At 45.7% G+C, this 23067-nt stretch overlaps 1 protein-coding gene across 1 annotated transcript; it reads right to left on the reverse strand.

The window, feature by feature from the left end:
- Window positions 1-1716: 1716 nt before the first annotated feature.
- On the reverse strand, window positions 1717-20838 carry LOC144108509 (sodium- and chloride-dependent neutral and basic amino acid transporter B(0+)-like). Its single transcript, XM_077641727.1, has 8 exons — window positions 20698-20838; window positions 19385-19519; window positions 15042-15145; window positions 14039-14163; window positions 13222-13340; window positions 8279-8407; window positions 1947-2046; window positions 1717-1730 (listed from the first exon to the last, which is right to left on the reverse strand). Exons 1-8 carry the CDS (start codon window positions 20836-20838, stop codon window positions 1717-1719), a joined length of 867 nt encoding a protein of 288 aa, XP_077497853.1.
- Window positions 20839-23067: the final 2229 nt, after the last annotated feature.

The following is a 23067-nucleotide window of genomic DNA, read 5'->3' on the forward strand; positions in this document are numbered from 1 at the left end:
TTCAGTAGTGCAGAGTTACTAGATTATGCGGCAAGGTAGCAGGCTGAAACGATCCTCGAGACAGGCACAGCAGTCAAGTCAGAAGCAAGATGAAGGGCTGTGGATCAAATTGTATTAACTGTATCACTTTGAAACAAAGTGCTTTCAAAAATTGGGCTTCCAAACTTTCAGAGATTAGCAGGCCTGCAGGCGTATAAGCGAAAAACAGCGAGAGGTGCTCGCTGTTCCTTTCTTATTGTCAGCGCTTGTATGTAGTGTTCAGTCTCAAGAACGCAGACGGCTTTGTGAATTCAATTTCCAGCTGGTTGATTCTCGCACGATAGAAGACAGCTGGCCAGGCATGTTATCGTAATTTCATTCCTGCCGAGTTTCGTCTAGCTCGGTTTTGATTTTTGTAATAGGCTAGACGACACACCTCTTTTGCCGCTTGGCTGTACGCAGTCACCAGAAGCAAAGGTAGGCGTGGTGTAGATTCAGTCAATCACAAAGCGAAGTAAATATTGAGTAGCGTAAGTATAAAATCACTGAGTTTTCCGGTCCAGCTTACGTCCCATTACTCCTTCCCCACACAATGCACTGAACTTTGTAAATCTGTCTTTGCCCCAAGAAGCTCCTTGCCTGAGCGAGCATGAGGAGTGGTTACGTGCAAAAGAAAAAAAAAAGAAACGTCCAGTGACTGAGTCATTCTGGGTATAAGCGCCGTCTGCGCCCCGTATGCGAGCGTTAAACGCTGCGCAGAGCAGCTAAGCTCTTTCTGCTATAGGACGTTCTTAACGACTGATTAACAACTTCAGAAGCAAAATTCGCAGCTTTTTCCCCATCTTTTATATAACCTTGTTTCCGCATTGAAAACGCATTTTCATGTCCATATGATGTCGGGCCTCCGCCTGATAAAAACTGTATTCAGTCGCCTGCTATAATATCTTGCTGGCTCCTGTTTCTTGCACACCTCTTCGGCAATAGAGTCCGCTAAGTTTCACTTCATAAATGCGCAGCTTTGCCCGAAACTGGCCATTGCGTCAGCCTTTTGGCATTCAAGAGGCACTCGTGCCGATTACAAATAGCTCACTGTTGAGAGTTGCTAAACAATGCAAGGTTGTTAGGCCAGTTAGATTTAACTGACAGGAGGATATCAAGAGAAAGGAGGGGCTGCTATGCATACGAATGTAATGCAGTGATTAGCAAAAGAAACGGGAGGTAGCCGTTTGTGGTAAAGGGTCTGAGGGAGAGAAGAAATGATGGACTTGGATGCTGTCGGGGTGACGCAGAACCGGTGCAGTTGCTTGGTCTGTGATGGTCGGATGCAGGGAGTGGATCAACGGTCATTCCTAATATTTTTTCGTTTATGTAATCATCCCTCTTGTTTCATTGTGATAAGTTTCCTTTCACAGCCCTCAGCAGACAAGTACCACACCACTAAAAAAATGCCTATCACTGAAAACGCACTTTGTCCCTGTCAGGACTGAACATAGAGACGGAGGTACGATGCATATTGGCCGTTCACGACATACGTGCGGTATGACTCAGCGGCCCCGTCAAAAGGCTAAGCAGACTTTGAATATTTGGCCTGATAGCGGTGACGAACCTTATTTCCAGAAGCACTGCAGTAGCTGGTTTGCTTTGTAAGAGCGAGGCTAACATTTGTTTCACGTGACCTTTAAGCTTTACGTGCTGGATATTGTTTTTATTTGGTATTACTTTGATGCCTTTAGACAACTATTTCGAGTCTCCTAGAAAGAAGCACATTGTGAGAGTTCCCTCTTACATTTGTTCGTTTGGGTTTGAAAAGATAACTAAAAACGTTCCCGCGCACTGCATTCGTTAGGCTTTGTAATGAAAGTATACGCAAAAATACTGCACCGCATGCACCACCCATGGCACAACATAGAGGAGCCAATGCTTCCTTCCAGTTGAGCGTGTGATGTAATGGCTTAATTCCACCTCACCGTAGAGCTGAAACAGGACCAGCAGCTCTCCAATGATGTTGGCGAAGCCCACGACGTGATACAGGTACTCCGTGACCAGGACCTCTATGTAGGGGCCAGCCTGAAGTTAGAAAAGATCGTTATTATTTCAAACAGGAGCATCTTGCACAAATTGGAATGCTGAAAAGTGAATGCTCAGGGATAGCGCTGAGAACTGGCAAGTAATCAGCTGCTTACACATTGCCGTGTGGAGAGAACGACAGCCAGCAAAGACGGATGCAGAGGTAAAAAGAAGTCAACTCCTTACTGCACACACCTGTGCAGAGAAGCGATGTAATGGAGCTCATGGGCGGCATAATTCTTAGTGTTCCTCGTCGACGTTCTTTTTGAACAAACGTTTCTTGGCGAAAAGCTCAGACAATGAAAAATAGCCCTGACAAATGTGCATTTGTGTAATCAAATGCGCATTAATTGCGAACAAGGAAATGGTGGTCGCGGTAAATAACAAACCTGGCCCATTGAAGCAAAGCACGAAATCATGACATTCACTCTCCGTGACAACGAATAAAAGTGACTAGGAAACCAGACAACCAAACATCGCTGCATCTAGATGCATAACTAACTTTGTTTAGGTGTGAAAAGGCCTAAAAAAGAACGATCGGCACTTTTTCCCTCGAAATGTGCGAAGTAACTCTGATAGTCTTATTATTATAATAGAAATGCGATGCAATGCTTTCATACTCGTCTTCTCTGAACATGAACACAACTACCGCAGTGAAAAATTTGTAGTGGAGTATTAGTCTCCAGTCCTGTAAGTAGTGGCCTCGAATATTTCGGCCAGTAGCAGCCCCTGCAGCTTCCAACAAGTCACTGCAAGATCCCATCCGCACTTCTATTCCAGCTCTTTTTTGGCCCGTCGTCTAATTAATGGTGGGTGTCTCGAACCCAGCATAGATGCATGAATGAGTGACGTAAGACATTGCGTTAAATGCAAAGTTCTTTGGTAGTCTTAGGCCATTTTAGGTCGACATTCAAGATATTCTTTGTCCTCTGCCATAAAAATTCTGTAACGAGTAATACTGATGTCATTACGGAGGGTTTCAATGATTTATCCGATCCTTTAGCGTTTCAAATTCTTGTGGCATTTCGACGGTGTATTCCTTGAATTGTTGGCTGTTACCTCAAATTCACTTATGTCTCGCAGGAAGAGCGCATTGATATACAGAAAAGAGGTTGTGCATCACCTCGTCTTGCTCGCATTTTGTATTACATCTGCAACATGCGACATCAACAGCGACATCTCGCTGGCCTTTCTGTCATGCCCGCTTTCTTAAAGGTGCTCAGATTCGTTCAAGGCTTCCTCAATCGTCTGGACTGTGGCGAGCGTTCTTTTAAATCTGCGGTACCAGAACTCATCACGGCATTCGTGCATTGTCTTTGTCAGAGTTCACCCAAGAGTTAGCAGAGCGCAGATCCTCGCGATTCTTTGATCTCAGATTAGGTGTAGGCGATGGACACCTGTGCTAGTAGTTTGAGCCGAGAGGGAGCAAGCCTCTTCTGTCCGACAAATACGCTCACTGAAATTTCATAAGGAGAGGCACTGTGGACCTCTCTTTCGGAAATGTATTGAGAAAGTCATACACGCACTCAATAAGCGCACCTTAAAAGAGCAGCTTCCAGGGTCGATTAATCTGACTATTCGAGCACCTACTCATTTCAATGGCAGGAAGTCGTCTGAAGAAGGTAAAAAAAAAACATCACGCCGCAGTGGTGGTCTAGCGGCTTGAACATCCCCATCGCATGTGGGAGGTGCGGGGTTCGATCCCTCGTGCCCCCGGGTACCCACCGGTGATACAATGAGCACAAGCTTCTTCTGGCCTGGTGCTCAGCTTATTCAGAAGAAATGCTTGGGAAATGGGTCTTTGACGCCACCTTGAGCAAACAAAAATGCCTCTTGCCTTGGCGCTCTTTGGCCGCAGATGCCATTGCGCCATAAAAATTCACTACCATTATCATGAAAAATTGAGGGTCGCTGAATGTATTTAAGCCAAATAGAAACTAGGCGCGCTGGAATTTCGGTTTTTGGTTCGATCTTCGGTTTTCAGGTTTCTCTACTTTCATAGATACCTGGCAGTCCTCATACCACTCCCGGCGCCGTTGTGCAGCGGTTAACCGACGCGCCACTGTCCCGCGGTGGTAGGCGCTGTCATCGGTGTGGCTTGTGCGACTCACGTTCCTCTCCCTTAGCAGCCTCTCGTGACCAATCATTAACTGAACTATCACCTGACACGGTAGACATTTCGTTTACAATCCGGCAGGTATGCTGTTATGACGTCACAAGGTCACGGGACCTAGTTAGCCTACCTGCTACCTAGGTGGCAGGTGGGCCACCTAAGGTTGCCCACAACGCGGTGGACACACAGAGGGGCTGCACACTCCGACAGACAATGGCTTTTCGGCTGAGTTGAAGCCTCAGTGCTAGTGCAGTAAAAGAGATTCGATGAAGGTGCGGCCCTAATAGGTGCTACTAAAAAAAAAACTGGCGGTGGTTTAGCTCTGGTAAAACCACGAGTGACGCGATAGCTACAGCTGGCCGGAACTTGGTCACGTGGCCAACCACGTGACGACCACGTGATCAGACACGGCGTAGAGCCGCCGGCAGCTTCTCCGCACCACGTGACCAACTACGTAGAGTGTGGCGGCACAGCCACGGTATGGCAGCGCAGTCGCTCTGAAGGCTCGAAACGCTACCGTAATGTAGCTAGCGCTACAAAATAGAGAGTTTTAGTTTCACGTAGGTACAGAGTTCACGTAGCATACGCGCATGTCGCTTCAAACCCTTTCAGATGCACGTACGCGGCAGTCGCCGCGCGTTCTTCCTAGCGCCATCTACTGACCGATGAAGACACTGCTGTAGCCACTCTATGAAAAGACGAGACAAAGCCTATTAAGCCTGTCGAACTGCGTCAGAGCGCTGCTTCGTTAGGCTTAACAGCTTGGAAATCTCTCTTATATCTGAAAAACAAAAGCTATTGGTCGCTTGAAACTTTATTCAAGGGTAAGAATGGGCATATCGAGGCGAATACAACGGTTTAGAACACGATATCGCGTCGATGGATCAGCGACGAAGCTGTTATCGCTGTGAAGCGGCGGGCAGGGCGCCGCCATTTTGTCAACGCTACGTGCGAAAGCAACGCAAAGACCGCAACGTAAAAATCTGAATCTCAGGTACGTACGTGAGACTCGCGCATACCTTCTGCGTTCTGCGCATGCGCACTGGTCACCCGTCAGAGCTCTACGTACGTGAAGCCGCTATGTACGTGAAACTAAAACTCTAATGATTCGTCATGCTTTCGCGTACGGCCGGTTTATCACGTCGGAGGATAAGACCATGCAACGAGCTGGAGTCCAGCCGTCTTTTTCAGCCTTGGGCAAGCTGTCAAGGCTGTGTAATAACGCTAATGCCTCGGCTAGCTGTCAGCCAGAGCGCTCAATTATGCATGCGTTGTCGTCCTCGGCATGCAGTGTATTAGCCGTCTGCGAAATCTGTCTAAGCAGTGGTAAGAAATATGTTGGCCTGACCAATAGTTGTCTTAGCAAAGGGCTCACGGAGCAGTGGAATAATGCACACCGAACTGTGAAGGGACATCCTAGGGTGCGCTGTCTTAAATGTCCCATACACGTCAGTGCATACCCATTTGCTATCCCTAGACTATCCTTGCTTATAAATAAGATGAATAAATAATGCGCTTTCCTTGCAAAGAAAACGCAGAAAATCACGTGCCATTATAACGAGCCCTAAAATATTTTCAGATTAACAGATGACTGATCCAGCCCACGGTCGGTTACCGGGCAGAAAGCGAATTGCGGTACCTTTTTGAACCAGTTTATATATTCTTTTATGTTTTACATTCTTTATTGCATAAATATTCTCGGGCTCATATTTACCGCTACCAATTTTATAACTTTCCAAGGTCTTGCTCCTTTTGGTCTCCCAGAAATTCTACTGCGCCTGTCATCACCTGTCCATGTGGTCGTCGTGTACACTGGTCGTTTTTCATCTCATAATTTGGATTTTTTGCACTGCCTCATGCCTTCTTGCACCAAATATCGGCAATATTTGTTTCCTTTGTTCCTGTACTTCCAAATGCGCTGTACCGCCTCTCTTAGGAATAGAACGAAAAGGTGAACTCAGCGATGTAGTGTTTTTCTCTTCCTGCCTGGTTGCACAGGTTTTGGGTTGACACTTGTCCGAAAGGAGTTGGCAGTTATTACGCTGCTGACAGCTAGTGAGAACTGATCCAGATAATGAGAGGGAATTGACTAGAAGGATAACAATAGGGTAAAGCGCATATGTCAGGTTCTCTCAGATCACGAATAACAGTTTACCAATATCCCCCAAGAGAAAAGTTTACAACAGCTGTATCTTGCCGGTACTCACCTGCGGGGAAGCAACGTGGAGGCTAACGAAAAGGGTTCAGCATAAGTTAAGGACAACGCAGCGAGCCATGAAAAGAAAAATAATTGGAGGTGGTTTAGGTTTCAATAAACCGAAAGTGACGCGGTAGCTACAGCTGGTGGGGTGGGACTTGGTCATGTGACCAACCACATGACAAACCACGTGATCAGCCACGGCGCCGCGCCGCCGGCAACGGCTGCACACCACGTGACCAACCACGTGACTGCGTGGCGGCGAAACCACAGGATGGCAGCGCCGCCACAGGGTAGCAGTGCCGCTACAGGGTGGCAGTGCTGCCACTGTGTGGCAGTGCCGCCACAGGGTGGCAGCGCCGCCACGCTGGAGGCTCCAAATGCTACCGTAAGGTAGCTGTCGCTGCAACATGATAGGTGTTACGTTAACATACAAGAAGCGGGCAGAGTGGGTGAGGGAACAAACGAAGGTTAATGACATCCAAGTCGAAATCAAGAGGAAGAAATGGGCTTGAGCAGGTCATGTGATGCGAAGACGGGACAACTGCTGGTTATTAAGGTTAACGGAATGAATTCCAAGAGAAGGCAAGCATAGCAGGGGGCGACAGAAGGTTAGGTGGGTGCGTGTGATTAAGTTTCCAGACATAGGGTGGGTGAAGCTGGCAAAAGACAGGGTTAATTGGAGAGACATGAGAGAGGTTTTGCACTGAAGTGGGTGTAGTCAGGCTGATGATGATGCTGATGACAAGTTGATATACATTGTCTAAAGAATGAAAGCAGCACAGCGGAAGTGATGCAAGTTCAAGGATGACACACTCTAATGGCTCCGTCTAACTTTTCTCGTAATCTGCTTATCCGGCTACTGCCTTGGTTCCTGTGCCTAGTCGCCTACATTCACTGGCTTCGAAAGCGAGTGTAGTGGTACGAGTTTGCGTTCTGCAACGGTACTGCGTTTCTGTTCCTACAGGAAAAACCACGTTGACGCATAGAGCTGCCACGCTAGCGTAGATTGCAAATTTTTTACGTCTACCTCTACTTAGCAGAAAAATCGAATTGCAATAAACGTTACAAAGTGGTATTTAATTTCCGGCATCTGTGATTGTTCTGCGTCAAAGAAAAAGCGTTGACTTTACCGCAAGCACGTCATGTGATCGTAGCACGGTAAGCGGGAAGAAAACTTTCGTCTGTTACGGGAGGTTCTGGTGAGAGGATAGAATAGCGCATCCATTTCTTAACTTCCTTAAAACACGCAGCTTCAATTTTTTATCCCTGTTTGTGGCTAAATATTTCCACTGACATTGTCTGCGTTTCGTACACGTTTAAATTCCATATACTTTGAACATATTACGTGTGCCCAACACAAGGTGTTTAAGCGTTCCTGCCTAAATGTTTCTTCATTATTGTCATTATAATCTCAAAGCTCCAGGTTAGTCTGTTTCTTGGAAGAGAGCTCGCATTCAAATATGAATAATAAATTTTTGGGCAAAATCGGTGAATGCGTAATAGTTAACTTCCAACCGATTTTTTTTTATTGTGGTTTTGGCATATCTCCTTGCGGAACTTAGGGTAGTGGAAATTTCAGTGACATTATTGCAGCCCTTAAATGTCTCAATGATGGATGTAAACTTTTTCCCGTGATGAACCCTAGAGGTGCATAGTGCAATATAGTGAATAATTGCTTTCTAAGAAAGCATAGTGGATCTTATCCGCGTCACTTCTGGAAATGACGCCATAGCATGCACCAGTCTTCATGAAATAGAAAGTGAAAAGGCGCTATGGAAGGATATAACTGGTAATATAAAAACATGCATTCGGTTAGGGTGCATGTGTAAAAAGACTAAAAAGTTAAAAAAGACTAAACCAATATTTGTATTTCTGATGTGTCCCCTTGGAAAAGCATCCAAACTGGCCGTGCGACTCACAGGGGTGGCGTAGACGCAGCTCGCGAGCAGGCAGACGGCCGACGTGACTCCGCGGACCGTGCGCTTGTTGACGTGAGAGTGCGGGAACTCCTCGTCGACCACTTCCACCACCAGCTCAGTCGTGAGCAGCTGCACAGAGCACGTGGAGAGGCACGTTCCGTTGTTCAACGCCAAAACACCTGGTAAGAGCTTCGGAGAACGCCGCACGCAATACATCATGATTATTCGATTATTGCTGCTGTGGACGGGCATTTTAGCTATTCATTCCACTGCACTGAGACAATCTGTATTCATTACATAAAAAAAAACTAAAGCAAACATTTGCGAAACATATCATGAAACAGGGTTAGCTGCTGAGCTTAGCAGTGATTCTGAATATACGGCACTTAGAAAGTTCCAAGTTACAGAACGGTGTCAAGTAATCTTGACCGCAGAATTCCTGACCACTGATTGCGGTGAAAAATCGTAAACCATGGGGGAGGTGGACACTAAGAAGCAGAATAAGAAGCTGCTTCTAGCTTGTTGTTTAATTCCGGTCATGGTGGTGATCATCTCAGTACAAGTGTACCCGAGCTACAATTAAGCTCTCCAAAGAAATAAAAGCTGACAATAAACGAATGCGTTTAGATTGCTTTCTTACAGCTCTATACTTATAGATTTCTGCCAATAATTTCAGCGAAAAATGAGAGAATATAAAAAATGCTCTTCTGCGGCAACATCAGAGATTGCGGCTGCTTGGACAGGGCTCGCTCGGGTGGCAATTGTCGGAAGATCCCATGAAGGGCAGGCATTTAAACAGAGGGCACAGTGTGGTGTCACTGCACGTTAAACAATACCAGGTGGTCGAAATTATTCCGCAGCTCTCCTGTACGAGGCCTCTTTCTCTGCTCTTTAGTTATCTCCCTCTTTCACTCCTTCCCTCACCGCGCCGTTCGCGTGTCCAGCGAGAGTGAGGGACTACTGCATCTTCCGTGTCCTGATAATCGGTTTATGTTACATATGTTTATTACGTACCGAGTAATCAAGCTCATTGCACACCAAGGTTTTTAAGAATACCGAGTGCCTTAGGTGCGAAGCGCACTGAATGCTGTTGACAGTCGTGTCGCCTACTCTGCAGCATTTTCTTCGCTGTGTAGAGTTACTCTATTATAAAATACCAGTTAGCTGAGATCACAAATTAATGCTTCGGGAATACTGAGCATTTGAAAGTTATTGATGGTTATGAGAAACCATAGACTGAAATATTTGAAGCAGGGTACCATTGGTCTTATTGCTGGTCTGAAAAAATTTCGCGGAATACCAGAATCATCGCATGTGAGCGGTTTTATTTAAGCGCCCCACGACTAGCTGTCCAAGAACAATATCTACTCGTCTGCGAAGTACTGTACCCTACAAAGCTTTGAGTTCGCATTGGCAGGAATATAAGCGCCAGGAGCTTAAAGGCGAGTTAAAAATACGCGTAAATTATCCCATGACGTAGACATTTTAGTCTGCGGTTTTACAAGACGATTCGCTACTCCAGAACTGACGTTTTCCCGAAGCGAATATTTTTAAAAAGTTATCTAATTGCTCTCTACTATTTAACCGAAATTGCCAAAATAATAAAAATATACTGCACACTAACCCACAGGACTGTAAAGAGCAGAGGGATGGATTCACGCACCAAGGACACCCCGCATAAATTTCTTAAATCGTGGTTGCGTTTTGCCTGAGCACTTATTATAACGAACCAATTATAGCGCTTTTTTATTTTAGACCAGGAATATAAAGAGTTCTTATAAGGCATCTCTAATATGAAGGCGCCCTAGCGGAGCTAGAATCTGACATCTAAATTCTACACTTCCTGATACGAAATTGGGGGGCCTTAAGCTGAGCAGCTCAGCCTTAAGGGAACGACGCGATAGCGTTAATGGGCCAGCATCAGCGGCCTAGGGTACTCTTTTTATGCCATTTCGCATACACGGGCGTGCTTCTTTTTTCATTTTTTGTCGTTTTTATCGTGACTGGTATTGTGTTTATTAGTATTACTGTTTATTTACCGTGAGACACAGAAGGCCTATCTTCAACCAAGTCGAACGAACAATCCTCAGTGGTCAAGCGGTGTACCGGTTCGAATCGCGGATGGATCGTTTTTTGTTTTCAGCGCAGTTGCTTTTACTTCTTCAGGGGCGCTATGTAGCTGTGAGGTCACGACGCTGTAGACCAATGAGGAATTGTGCAGTGAAGTCATCACTGTTGTAATGTGTGATCGTTGCGTGGTGTTTGAACTACCCGCGCGAGGTAGTGCGGTTGTGGCATTGCGACCCTGTCGACCAATCCGTATTTCTCGAAACTCCATCAGTGCCAACACCGACATCGAGTTTTCCGTTGAAGGAGGCCCTTAATGCTATCGCGTTATAAGACACATTGAGTCAAAAATTACACAGTATGGTTTCAAGTGTGAAACACGAATGTTTGTGTTAGCTATGGTGAAAGAGCAACGAGTTCTTCTAGTGTTCTGGTTTAAACTAGGCGGCTCCTCTCGGTTGCTCAGGTGAACGTTTTTCAACATGCGTAGCTTTGTGCACTATGCCCCATGCTCATAGTCTCGGCGGGTTTCTTATACACAGCCTGGCACAGCCGACAGCAGAAGCGTCAGCAGCCAAGGTCTGCGCGGCGGATGGCGCCAACGCCGATGGCGCATAACTTGGGAACGAGCTGTTACAAAGCTCACAGTCTAAAAACCTTACATTTGAAGACGAGATTTTTTTTGTAGAAAACAGACGACGAGCACATGGAGATGCCAAGGCAGATGGGGCAGGAACCGCCAACAGCCGCTAACAGTTCAGACAGGAGACTCGTGCGCGGGCGATCAGCTTTGATGAAGAAGGGCGCCTGCCACTGGTTGTTTATCGTCTCCCTTACAGTGTTTCAGATGGACGGCGCCGACGCCGACAGTGAAAAAATGAGGGAAAATCTGAGAAGAGCTAACGTTCTAGAATGTTTTTAACAAGACGTATCATAAGCTTCTTCTCCATGTCATGCCTTAGCAAGCAAAATCTTTTGCTGATGTTGGAGAGATATTACTGGACGTTAATAATATGAAGTCAAGTAGAGTGTGCAGATTCCAAAATGTTATTGACTCCGGGAAGAAAAAGGCATAAAAAAAGAAAATGAAGAGTAGTTTTAGCGGCCTATCAAGATTGTTGCCTCACTTTAGCGTGTCCAATGGCAGTGGAAATCAACCAATGCTTCCCTAGTGTGTGTATTACTTTCTATGTTGTAGTTTTACTAGGTAACAAAAGATTACTTTTCCTGCCAGTTGTCGCACCCATCTAAAGATAGGCATAACGTTGGTGTTTGATTCACGAGAATGTTTCCCTCGGGGCTATTCACCTTCGCGGCCAGCAGTCCGGTGAAGCTCGAGTGAGGCACTGCTTTTACGGTTACCTGATTGAGCATTCTGTCTGAACACAAGGACTTAGGTATTTTCGCAATTGACCTCGCACATTATTCTATAGCAAGCGATATGGCAAATTTAAGCCCATGTTGCAAGCGTTTCGAAGCAAGGGTGAAGGTGCCTTTTTGAGTGCTTGTACAAAATGTGACTGACGGGGAACAAATGCAAACCTAGAAGTGCCAGGCATAAACCCTGTAATTGTTGGTTCAACCAATAAATAGAAAGTTGTATCCGGGAGCTTTATTGCGCCATGTTCTGTGAAGAAAATGCTCACTGCCTGGTATATTTTTCAGCTCGGCGGGGTGCCAATCCTTATGGACCACGTAACACAAGTTAGGCAAGCAGAGGTACGAATTCACGCGGCAAGGGAGGTTGATGCAAATATCGCTGTTCTCAATTTCTTCCTCATTCCATCGCTTACAGCGAACACTGCAGCTGATTTGATGCACAGTTCGTTTGCCGGACAAAGAATAGTTGAGTGCATTTAGACCACGCTCAAAGTGGAGATGGAGGGCTGGCGCACTTAAGAGAGGTGCGCTCACTGTAAGAAAAAAAATTGTGAGCAAATGGAACGAAAGGCTTGGTAAATGTCACACTACGAGTGGACACATTAACAGTGAATGAAATAAGGAAGGGACAAAAAATTCACCGGACATCCACACTTGTGGCCATAAAAATTTCGGTGATAGCTGGGATGGGGTGAAATGCGGATGTAAGTCATAGTGGTTAGATGTGCCCTGTTTGCTAATGAGTATACCTACTCTACAGAAGTTGGGACAGCAAACGATGTGGAAGGAGTGTCGTTCAGAACAATAAGCGGTCTGCCTTGGAACGAGCTCGCGGCGACAGCTGGCAATTCGGTCTCTAGGTCACGGCGGCTCTTAACACGGCCTGCATGGCTTGAACCTGCACCGCTGCTATCTTTGTTTGAATGGGACAAGGATTCCTGTAGCGACTGCAGCGGTCAGAGCTGCTTAGTTAGTTTGCAAAAACAGTATATCCAAGAATGTTCTAGGCTGTATGTGACTAGATCAAACGTACCTGCGCCCTTAAGAACACTGCTGCTACTTGCCGGACGACTACTCCTTTGAGGCTTCACTTCTGGCGTTTCCATGAGGCAGAAGCAATCCGCTCAGTCTCAGCGCCACTAGTTATATTATTGCATGTGCCCCGATTTATGTATCGAAGTAGTATTTAACGACCAGAGCTTTACTCTACGGACACGCACTGTTTGTCTGTTCGCTTAAGTCTAACACCACACAGCTCTTTGCTGAACCAATCTATTCATGCTCAGTAATATAGCTTGCGATCTCTGCCGTGCTCGCCAATACCATGTGTGCGCCTTTTCTATATCTTCACGTTCTAAGGCCATGAAAATTTTCGGCGTGTGTCTCGCGCCACTCCCAATACAACATTTGGAAATAAGCAAGAATTATGTCTGTGTCTTTGAAACAAGTTTAGTATGGGTTTTTGAGGCACATGCCTTCAGAGGGGCGCCACATACCAAAGTTCCGAGCCCAGTGAAGGCGAGAAATAGAAGGAACAACACCAGAAGAGTGCCGGTCGTCTCCGTCGACAGCAGCGCCTGTGGAATCTCAATAAAGGCCAAGTCCTGAACGACGTCTGCACAGGGTAGGAGAGGAAGAGACAGAGAAAGCGAGCTTGAGAATGCCCAGCATTCGTTTCAAGACAGACTCGGCAAATCTGCATAATAAGGTAGCGGGGCTGAGAGGCACATCACTTATTGTATTTCATAGCTCTCGTTAAGACGCACGTTAAGCAATAAACTGAGTGCCACCGATAGCGGCAGGTATTCTGTTCTTTGACAACCGCTGTGCTTGTTTGCTGATATCGCCTCCGCCGAGCTCATTCTTTGAGGGCACAGGTATCGCAATAAAGTGTTTCTTTTAGAAGCCTTTCGCCTACTACCTGACCGCCGGACTGCCGTCAATATTATGTGACGGAACGTAATGTCGTGCCGTGGCATTCTATGATAAGTCTTTTTTTTTTTGCAGCCACAGCCACAACCTCTCCATGTACTTTGTTATCTGTGCCGCTGGACCTGAGCAGTTTTTGTTCGAATGTGACATGCTAATGAAACCACCAGATGTCCAGTTAGCGCTTTTCAAGTATTTTTTCTTCGTCCTCTGTTTCCGCACTAAGTATCTTTCTAAAAGGTAATACCGACTAGCTCAAACTTCTACTTCGCTATCAATATATCTAGTTCCGTTTCTTTATGTCGAGGCAGGGTAATGAGGCATGTCTTCGCGAAGTTTTTTTCCGTCGAACTCTTAGTTACCAGCCAATGCGACAATACTTACTGCTGCCCATGATCTGGTCAATCTCGAGGCCCGTCTTGTGGCCGTAGCTGCCGAGCATGAAAAATATGACCAACGCTGTGCCGAAAAAAGTTAGCGCATCGACCACCAGGATGTAAACGAGGTCTCTGCGTCACAGAGAAATAGAAATATAAACTAGAGCCTGCAGCAAAGGAATGCGAGTTTCCGGTGACAGCTCAAAATTTTCTTTTCTCCTATACAATCGTTGTAAAAACACACAAAGCAAGTACTGGCCCCAAACTTCATGCCATGACTTGCGTATTAAGCTTCGTGCATTGTTACTCCGCAAAGGCGTAAAGAGATCTGCGGCGCCAATTTCATCACGGACTGGCTGTACCAAAACGGAATGCTTGGCAGACGGCAGCGCTGATGTTGGCGAGGACAGAGTAACGACATTGTTGGAGCAAAAACGTAAACAAAACTAGCACATAGAAGAGATAGAGAAAACACTACATGAAGCTCAGTTAAGTGTTCTAGTTATGACCATAGGCAGATGGTGTAGACCATGGAGCACAGTAGTGCCCTTAATTGTCACATGCTGCGGAGTGTTCTGCGGAGTGCGTATTTTTCATCTATTTCTGCAACTATGCAAGAACAACCGGCCAAAACCTTAGTCTCCCTATCATGCAGTCCTTATTTTTTTACACTGACATCTTTGAGATAATTTATTCGTGCCTGAAGGTGCCGCGATCGTAACCAGAGTGGTACATCGTAGCCAAAAACTTCACGTTCCACCAAAAGGTCAAATGTAATGTTGTCTGGACACCCCGAGATGGCTGATAAAAGACGAGCGGGCAAGGAGTGGGCGATGTTGCATGCGGTCACATATGGCGGCTAGTACTCCTAGTGTGCGTATTTCAGAAAAGGGAGGGAAGACTGCAGATGGTGGCACCACAGTCACTGCCTTTTCTCCACCCCTGGCAAATGCATGAAGGTAAAACAACGCGCAATGACTGTATGAGCAAAGCCCCACTCAGGCACTCACATGAAGAAGTTGTTCTGGAAGGAATTGTGGGCGCTGATGAAGCTGATGCCGTAGCCCGCGATACCAGTGCCGAATGCGGCGAAGGCGATCACGTCTTGCCACATCTGTGCGAAAATAAGAAACGAACACTGGACAAATATACGCACGTTTTATTGCTTGCATGTTGCAACTTCGAGAACCTGGAAGTTTACATGCTCACAATAAACTGAGGTTAACCTGTGTCGATAAATTACAGCTTTTTAACGACTATGAAGCTACTTTATCTGAAAACAGAACTTTTATATGCAGGAAAAGGCCAAAAATTTAGGTACAAATGTGGCCATCTCCAGCCGATTTCGAATTAAACTGCAACGCGTAGTCTCTTTTCTTAGCCCGGATCTCAGAGGTTGGGCTGCACCGTCGCAGACTCCAAAATGGCGACGACGACACGACACGCGTTTGAATCGAGTGTTAAAAAAATTGGCAGTGCCTTAACTGTGCTGAACGTAGAATTCAGCAAAAAGCAAGCACGCTTGCTAAGCCTCGAAGGCTCTTCCTTGACAGCTCCTCTACAGGCTCGCGACAGCCGTTTTATGTATATACCCACATGACCACGTGCCTATGACGCGGTATTGCATGGTCTTGCAGCACCTCCATCTGATGTAATCACCTGGCTTCATATCCCCCTATCTGATGTTCTTAAGGTGTTAGGTCAACCCAAAGGCCATCTACTGTCAAAGGTCAACTGAAGGTCAGGAGTCAGGGGTTCGACATTAGAACTACCACATATGGTCATACACGGCTATCGTTGTTTGGGCTGAAGTCGTTCAAGGTCGGTGTGCTGCCTACCCGAAGACTGATTTACGTACGGTAGTAAAGCTTTTCGCTTCAAAAATATCTGCAAGCAGTTTTCTGCGTCTTTTGCAATCGGACATACAACTTTGTCCGTAAAGTTGCGAGCCTGAGTACATTAAAAAATGCGTTTGACATTGAAATCAACCGTGCAGCATCCTTCTAATAAATAGTCTCCGTTGCAGTCTACACAGAGCTTCCAACGCTTCTTGAGGTCTTGAAAACAGTTGGAAAAAGTTCTTTCAGGGTGGTCAGCTAGCTCCTTTGTCGTGGCGTCTTGAATAGCCTCCATGTTCCCGAACTAGCGATCTTTTAGGGCTATCTTCACACAAGGAAACCGAAAAAAATCGCACGGGGAGTGGTCAAGTGGCTATGGCGGGTGGGGAACTACAGCATTGCGGTGCTTGCCAACAAATTTTGTCACGCTGAGAGCAGTGTGCGGCCTTGCGTTATCGTGGAGAAGGCTACATTGTTCAGATGCCCATAAGACAAGGCGACGGCGTCGCAGTGCATCACGCATGTGTTGGAACACGCGGATATAAATATCCTGATTCACCGTCTGCCCTTGTGGGACAAACTCGTGGTGTATGAATCCTCTCGCGTCTAAAAAAAGCTATCAGCATCGCCTTTGTTTTGGCTTTCTGTAGCGTCACCTTTCTCGACGCCGGAGAGCTCTTGGACCGCCATTCGGCGCTCTGCCTCTTTGTTTGAAGATCGTATTGAAAACACCATGTTTCGTTTTCGGAAATGATGCTGTCGACAAATGCAGCATCCTTCTCTGCCTCGGAGAGCAAATCAGCGCTTACTGATGCTTGCGTGTCCTTCTGGCTCTCTGTGAGAGAGTGCGGGTGAATGTTTGGCATTCAGCTTTCGTTTCCCCAAGTTCTCACGCAAAATTTGGAGGCATGCTGACTTACTAATGCATATAGACATCTGATAGCATGCGGAATGTAATTATGCAGCCTTGCTGTACGATTTTCCGGATCCGAGCCACGTTGGTTTCTTTCCGTGAGATTGAAGTGCGCCCCTGCATTGTGTCGTCTTCCACCGTCGCTCTCCCTGAAACGAACCTCTTCTGACATCCGAAAATTCGCGCCCGCGATTATGTATCAATGCCGTAAGTGTCGCGAAGGAGATCATACGCCTGTGTGGTTGTCCTGCCAAGCTTCACGCAGAATTTTATGTTTACACGCTGTTCGAGATGGACGTCTATCTCTCGGCATTCACTCACAGGGGAATTTACAGACAACTTGTGACAAGGCATATTTTTACATGTCGTGCCATCTAGCAGAGGCCACAGCAATTAACATAAATAGCCCAGGTTAGTCAGAAAAGATGGCGCTACACATACGCACCAACATTTGTTTTGAGGAATCATTTGTAGAGAAGAAAATATATCAGTCTCGAAACTTTACGGACAAAAGTTCTATATCGACTTACCCTGAAAGAGCTATATAAGAGATTTTTACTGAGAAGCAAAATTGTATGCAGCTCTCAACGTCCCTGGACAAGTTGAAAGCAAACCGCTACTGCTCATGAACAGTTAATATTTTCGACAGGTGCAAGTGACAAATGACGACAGGTGCAAGCAACCATCTGCCACTTCCTACGCTCAGTTGGTGCCTTGCAGAAGCTGTCCGCGCGTGGGTCACACTAATGCGCTTGTTTTCAACATGGAATAAGATTTCAGGCATTTTTTGTGCAACACATAAATTATACTCCCAATCGCCAGAGGGCGCCGCGTTTTGTGAGAACGGCGAATTGAGGTTACAGAGAAGAGTCCTTAAGGAGAGTAGACAAGCCTACCAGCTGTGAAACGTGAATCACTGTTCGATTTCAAAAGAGGAACCACTATCGTGAACAAGATGCAGACGTTACCAATTTATTAATTGTCATCGGGAAGTGATTTTTCCACCGCAATACAGTTTCTGAACGTTTCGAAAGGTTATAATTTTGGACGACGATGGACCAGAAACATGGCGTTACGCAAAAGGCGCTATGCTATAATTCATAATTAAGCTATTCGCATTTAGCATAGAATGATGTGACAACTTGGCGTGAAAGGGTTGCGCGCTTCAGTATTCTTTGTATCAAGAGAAAGTGTTCGCTGGAATCACGTACTAAACTCACTGAAATATAAAATGGCAAAATGCTTTTCGAAACGTGATCATGAATGGTAGGAGCCCGCTTTTATGTAGTCTCTTCGGATTCTTGTCGCCTTTCATCTCCCACTTTGTACTTGCTGATGATGACATCTTGGTAACAAAGCTAAATTCTTCGTTCAAAACTCCGCTAGTCTACACAAAACCGGCAATTAAGAACAGTCCTCTCCGACACCCTCTCATGTTCTTTACGCGTGGCCCTTGCGTAAAATCAGTCCCTTAGTATGTAACGTACGAAATCCCCTAAAATTTTCCCTAATTAGAAGTCGGGGCTCATGAACGTATCCATAGGGCGCTTTGTGGAACATGTTTAGCACATTAATTGAAGGGAATATGCTTGGAAGCTATTATATTATCGTTGCATGACGATTAAGAACCTCCACGGCGGCGCATTCGCTTTGGCCTTCTGCTACTGACCCAAGGTCGCAGGATCGAATCCTAGCCCGGACGTCTTGCTTTTGATGGAGACCAGAGAATAACCGTGTGCTGCGCGATGTCGGTGCACACAAAGCACCGCACGTGGTTTAAATTAATCTTACCACTTTACTGTGGCGTCTCCAGCCTGTGTGTCACTTCGGGAAGTTAAATCACATATATCAAGTATACTTATCACGATGGATGAAGAAAATGGGTTATTTTTTTTTGGATTCGTGCCGAATATTCGAATTAAAATCCGCATAACCTATTTGGGCTCGTTGCTGGGCCATGGTTGCCACGAAATAAGCGCTGAAAACACAAAGACAACAAAAAGTATACTAAGGGCACTTAAAGCTTCTTGCGTGCTTTGAATGCGAAAGCATTATTTCGTTTCTTTTTATTTTTCTCTTCCTTTGCAATAATACACCTACTGAATAGCATGCCGTCGTAAGGGAACGCACACCCTAGATTCACCTTTGTTCTCCAAGAAGCCACGCGGTTTTGTGGACTGCGGGTGCTTGCCTCGCAGTCCGAAAGTTCTGGGTTTAATTCGTAGCACGTTCGGAATTTTTATTTTTTGTTTGATACCACGCTGACGTCATATGGGATTTTTGGGACCACTGCTGTTGATTAACTCCAACACCGGGTTTTGTTGCTGATGAGTCAAACGATGCTTTCGCATCAAAACGATAGGAGTTCAGTGTGCTCACTTCCAGCTGTCCATTATTCATTCGAGGGGTCAGTATTCACAGCTTGTGATATCTGTACGGCCTTCATTTTGCGAGCGCTCTTTTCGCGAGAAACGTTTTAATCTTGAGCGTTATTTGTGAAACCCGCTGAAACAATCATGAATAAGCGACCAGTCAGAAACTGGTTCCGACTCCGCTTTCCCAGTAAACAAAAAAAAAAGAGTCCGAAGCGCGTGTCGCTCACCGGCAGGGATGCGAAGGATTCCAGCTTCCAAATAGGCAGCTGGCCGATGCCTCGGAAGGCGCCCTCGCGGAAGATGGTTCCAAGGAAGAGCCCAACCAGCAGGGAACACTTGGCAGCGGCCAGAAAGTACAGAGACTGGACCAATACGATGTCATATTCAGTACGGAATCATCGTGTTGAAAATGACATACGCAGAAGTGTACACACACAAGCAGAAATACGCTAGAGTGGGACCGCAGCGGTGGCCAAGTGCTTGAGCATCCGCCTCGCATGCGGAAGGTGTGGGGCTCGATCCCCAGTGCCGCCGGGTACCTGTCGGTGATACAATGAGTACAAGATTTCCCCTGGTCTGGCGCTCGGCCTTTTTCGTATAAAATGCTTGGGAAATGGGTCTTTGACCTCACCTTGAGAAGTCGAAAATACCTTGTGCCATGGCGCATCTTTGGTCATAGATGCCCTTGCGCCATAATATTTCACAATTATTGTCAGAAATAAGCCAGTGGAAACAGAGGAGACGGAGCTGAGCGATTATAGCTGGACATACATTGAATTGAATTGTATTTTATTTCTGAACATTTTTACAGAGCACACTGTTTAGCGTAAGTCGCATCCCCTGCTTGCTACGTATACCACAGGTCCTGAGCCAGCAAGAATTTTGAATGACATTCCTGACCACACCGAATTTCCTTGTCGGTCTGTGAGAGTGCCATCGATGTGAATCAAAGAGTGGGTGCAGTGCAAACAACGCCCTCAATGGACGCGTGATCCGTGTCAGCGTGGTAGTGGGCGAGTAAATAGGTTATAGGTTGCAACACAGGCGTCACACTCGCTTCTTGGCCCCAAAAAGAGGGAGAACGATCTGGATGATTAAATTTCAGTCACTCTCTGTACCCATGGAATCCATCATGCTACAAGCGTAGTGAATGCCCTCCCAGCTTGATCCGCCGACCGGCTAATCCTTATAAAATTGTCTAAAGCCAGTCTATAGATTTTTATAGACTCTGTTGCCATCCTATAGATAATTCTTTTGTCTATCCATTGTCTATAGCTTGTGTATATACAAAAACCTAATCCAAGTGTATGGTCATAAATCTATAGATTGTCTATAGACTGTCGATAGGATTTGTATTGCCTATAGACTATTGTTTAGGATTTGTCTATAGAGAGTCTACTGACTTTATAGACAGAAATCTATGGAAGCAAAAAATTCGCTTCGCTTAGACAGTTGGAATACGGACAGTCTATAGACTGCCTGAAGAATTTTTTGCAAGTGAAGACCGTAGCCTGATCCCGAGAGCCTAGGTCCAACTCACGTGTCGCATCTTGGGCAATCCGTCTCTGACCAGCGCGAAAAGGCCTGTGAACAGGACGACCGACATCATTACCGTGTTCAGCCGCAGGCCCCAGAGGTCACTCACGCTGCTTCCGAGTCCCAGCATTACGTTGCTGCGCATCGGTAACCGTGGTGAAGGCGACAGGAGTGCTCTAACACGGGCGCGGAACGCGATATCTGTACAATGCGCAACCTCTGTCAAAAACTGCCATTTGACGTAGCAGGCGTGCCGTTTTTTTTAAAAAAATATCAACACAACAACACAACAAAAAAAATCACTGAGGCGCGTCTACGTAAGGGCAGTATCGGAGGCCTATCATATCTAAGAAAGAACACACATGTGTAAGTGACCCATAAGTTATGCTGCATGAAAGGGAGTTTCCATATCTAAACATGCCTTATTAATTTCTTCTATTTTACTGCTGTTTTGGCCATGCGCATTTTCAGAGCGTACAGTCGTGACAAATATGAGAGGGGAAAAATCTATAACATTCATTTTTTTATCTCCCCATAGTTATTCTCGATCAGCACTGTCTTTTCTGTTTTCTAACTACTTTTCTTTTTGGCACATAACATCCAAAGGTCCTTCATAAATTTATTGGGGACATGACCAGAAAATCGGCGATTTTGTGCAAAATTGTTCCCTCTCACATTGCTATCGACTGTAAGCAGTCGGCGTTTTGTGAAGAAACGCTCAGTTGATTCTCATCGCCTCTGGTGGTTCTTTCTGCGTCCTTTTTCTTTTGCGCTGTTTTCTTTTTTTATACTCACCTGGCAAACTGTGACATCTACGGATATTACAAGGTGGCTGTACTACAATATACCAAAACGCACCGACTATAGGTGGCGCCCGCATAAAAGCCCATCTCGAACGGTAAATTACAGGAAAACCACGTGACTCTCACCGACATAGAAGCTTGAGCTCTGCTGCCTACGTCCTTTCTTATTGAGTGCAACGTACGCAAGAAATTCAGGGGTCCAAATATACTGTGGCGTTACTAAGGTCCTGTGTCGCAGTGCCATGCTGAAGAGCTTACGACGAATTTCTGATCTTTATTTGCTCTCATTGAGTCGCGTTATTTTTGGTACCATCCTTAACTTAGTTTTCTTTAATGTTATTTGTTGTTACATATAAGGAAAGCTGGGGCTGAAAGTTCGATGGCTAAGAGAAGCTGCGGATTTAAACAGCAAAATTGGAACCACCAACTCATAAGAAACTAAACCAATAATTAACTGCTTCCATTGGGCTCACACTTAAAACAATGCAGTATAAAAATAAGTAAACAACATGCGTGCCGGTTCTTTGGATAAAATTTATGTACGCATCTGCAGTTACTCAATATACGACCTAGATTAAGGGCTTTTTTTCCAAGGAGCACACAGCCTATATTTCTATATGCCTATTCTTTGATTGATGTAATTGTGGGACACGGTGCTTTTACTTGCTGTACTTTTTGTCCCACTGTGTACTTCGGTCAATGCCTAACATAAACGCAGGTAGTATCATGTAAATAATTGAATGAATAAGAATAAAAAATTATACCAATAGTCCTTAATATAATCAGAGAACAGTGGACGGGACACTTTTGTACTCCGCTCGACCACAGTGCATCACACAATAAAAACCCATGTTAATCATTTTCCTGGTGGCTGCTAAGGGAAATCTTCGTGACCACATGTCTTGCATGTCTATGTGGCTCTACTGTCACCCAAGCGTTGCATGCAGAACTACCATGTTGTCCAGCATGCTTCTCGGTTGGAAAGGCAGTGCGCCGCTCAAGCGCTCTACACTAAGGTAAAGCGGGTTATAGACGATAAGGAAAATATCACAAATTAAACAAGTAAAGCTTCTATTGAAAGCGCCATACCGTGAAGTGAAGACGAAGAGAAGGAACAAACGTAACGGGAATACAAACCATTCCAAATGCGGTTACTGTCACAAAATAAGTCTCCAGAGAATCTGAGCAGCGAATACTTCCGTGGAGTCGTTAAAATATAAGCGACGAATAGCAACAACGCATGTGAATATTTGGTGTGGAGGTTCGCCAGGCTGAGGCCGATTAGTTCAGAAAATGGCGCAAGTGCACGCGAAAGAAAAGTTGGCAGCTATAGTTTTTCCAGCTTTTTCGGTGGCGTTGCCTTTATTTTGCGCTATTTGACGCTGATGCCATTTCGTGACAGTGACGGTCAGTTGGAACCAATGCAAAGCCTCGGTCAAAACCCTTAGGGCCACAGGATTTACATTTGCGCGCTAGTATATCGTTAAGCACCCCCCCCCCCCCCTTTCCTCCCGTGGCGAAATCAAGGCCAAAATATTTTAAAACTTGATGAAAAGAGCATCCTAAACTTG

The sequence above is a fragment of the Amblyomma americanum genome, chromosome 10 (assembly GCF_052857255.1).
Source record: "Amblyomma americanum isolate KBUSLIRL-KWMA chromosome 10, ASM5285725v1, whole genome shotgun sequence".
NCBI classification, from domain to species: domain Eukaryota; kingdom Metazoa; phylum Arthropoda; class Arachnida; order Ixodida; family Ixodidae; genus Amblyomma; species Amblyomma americanum.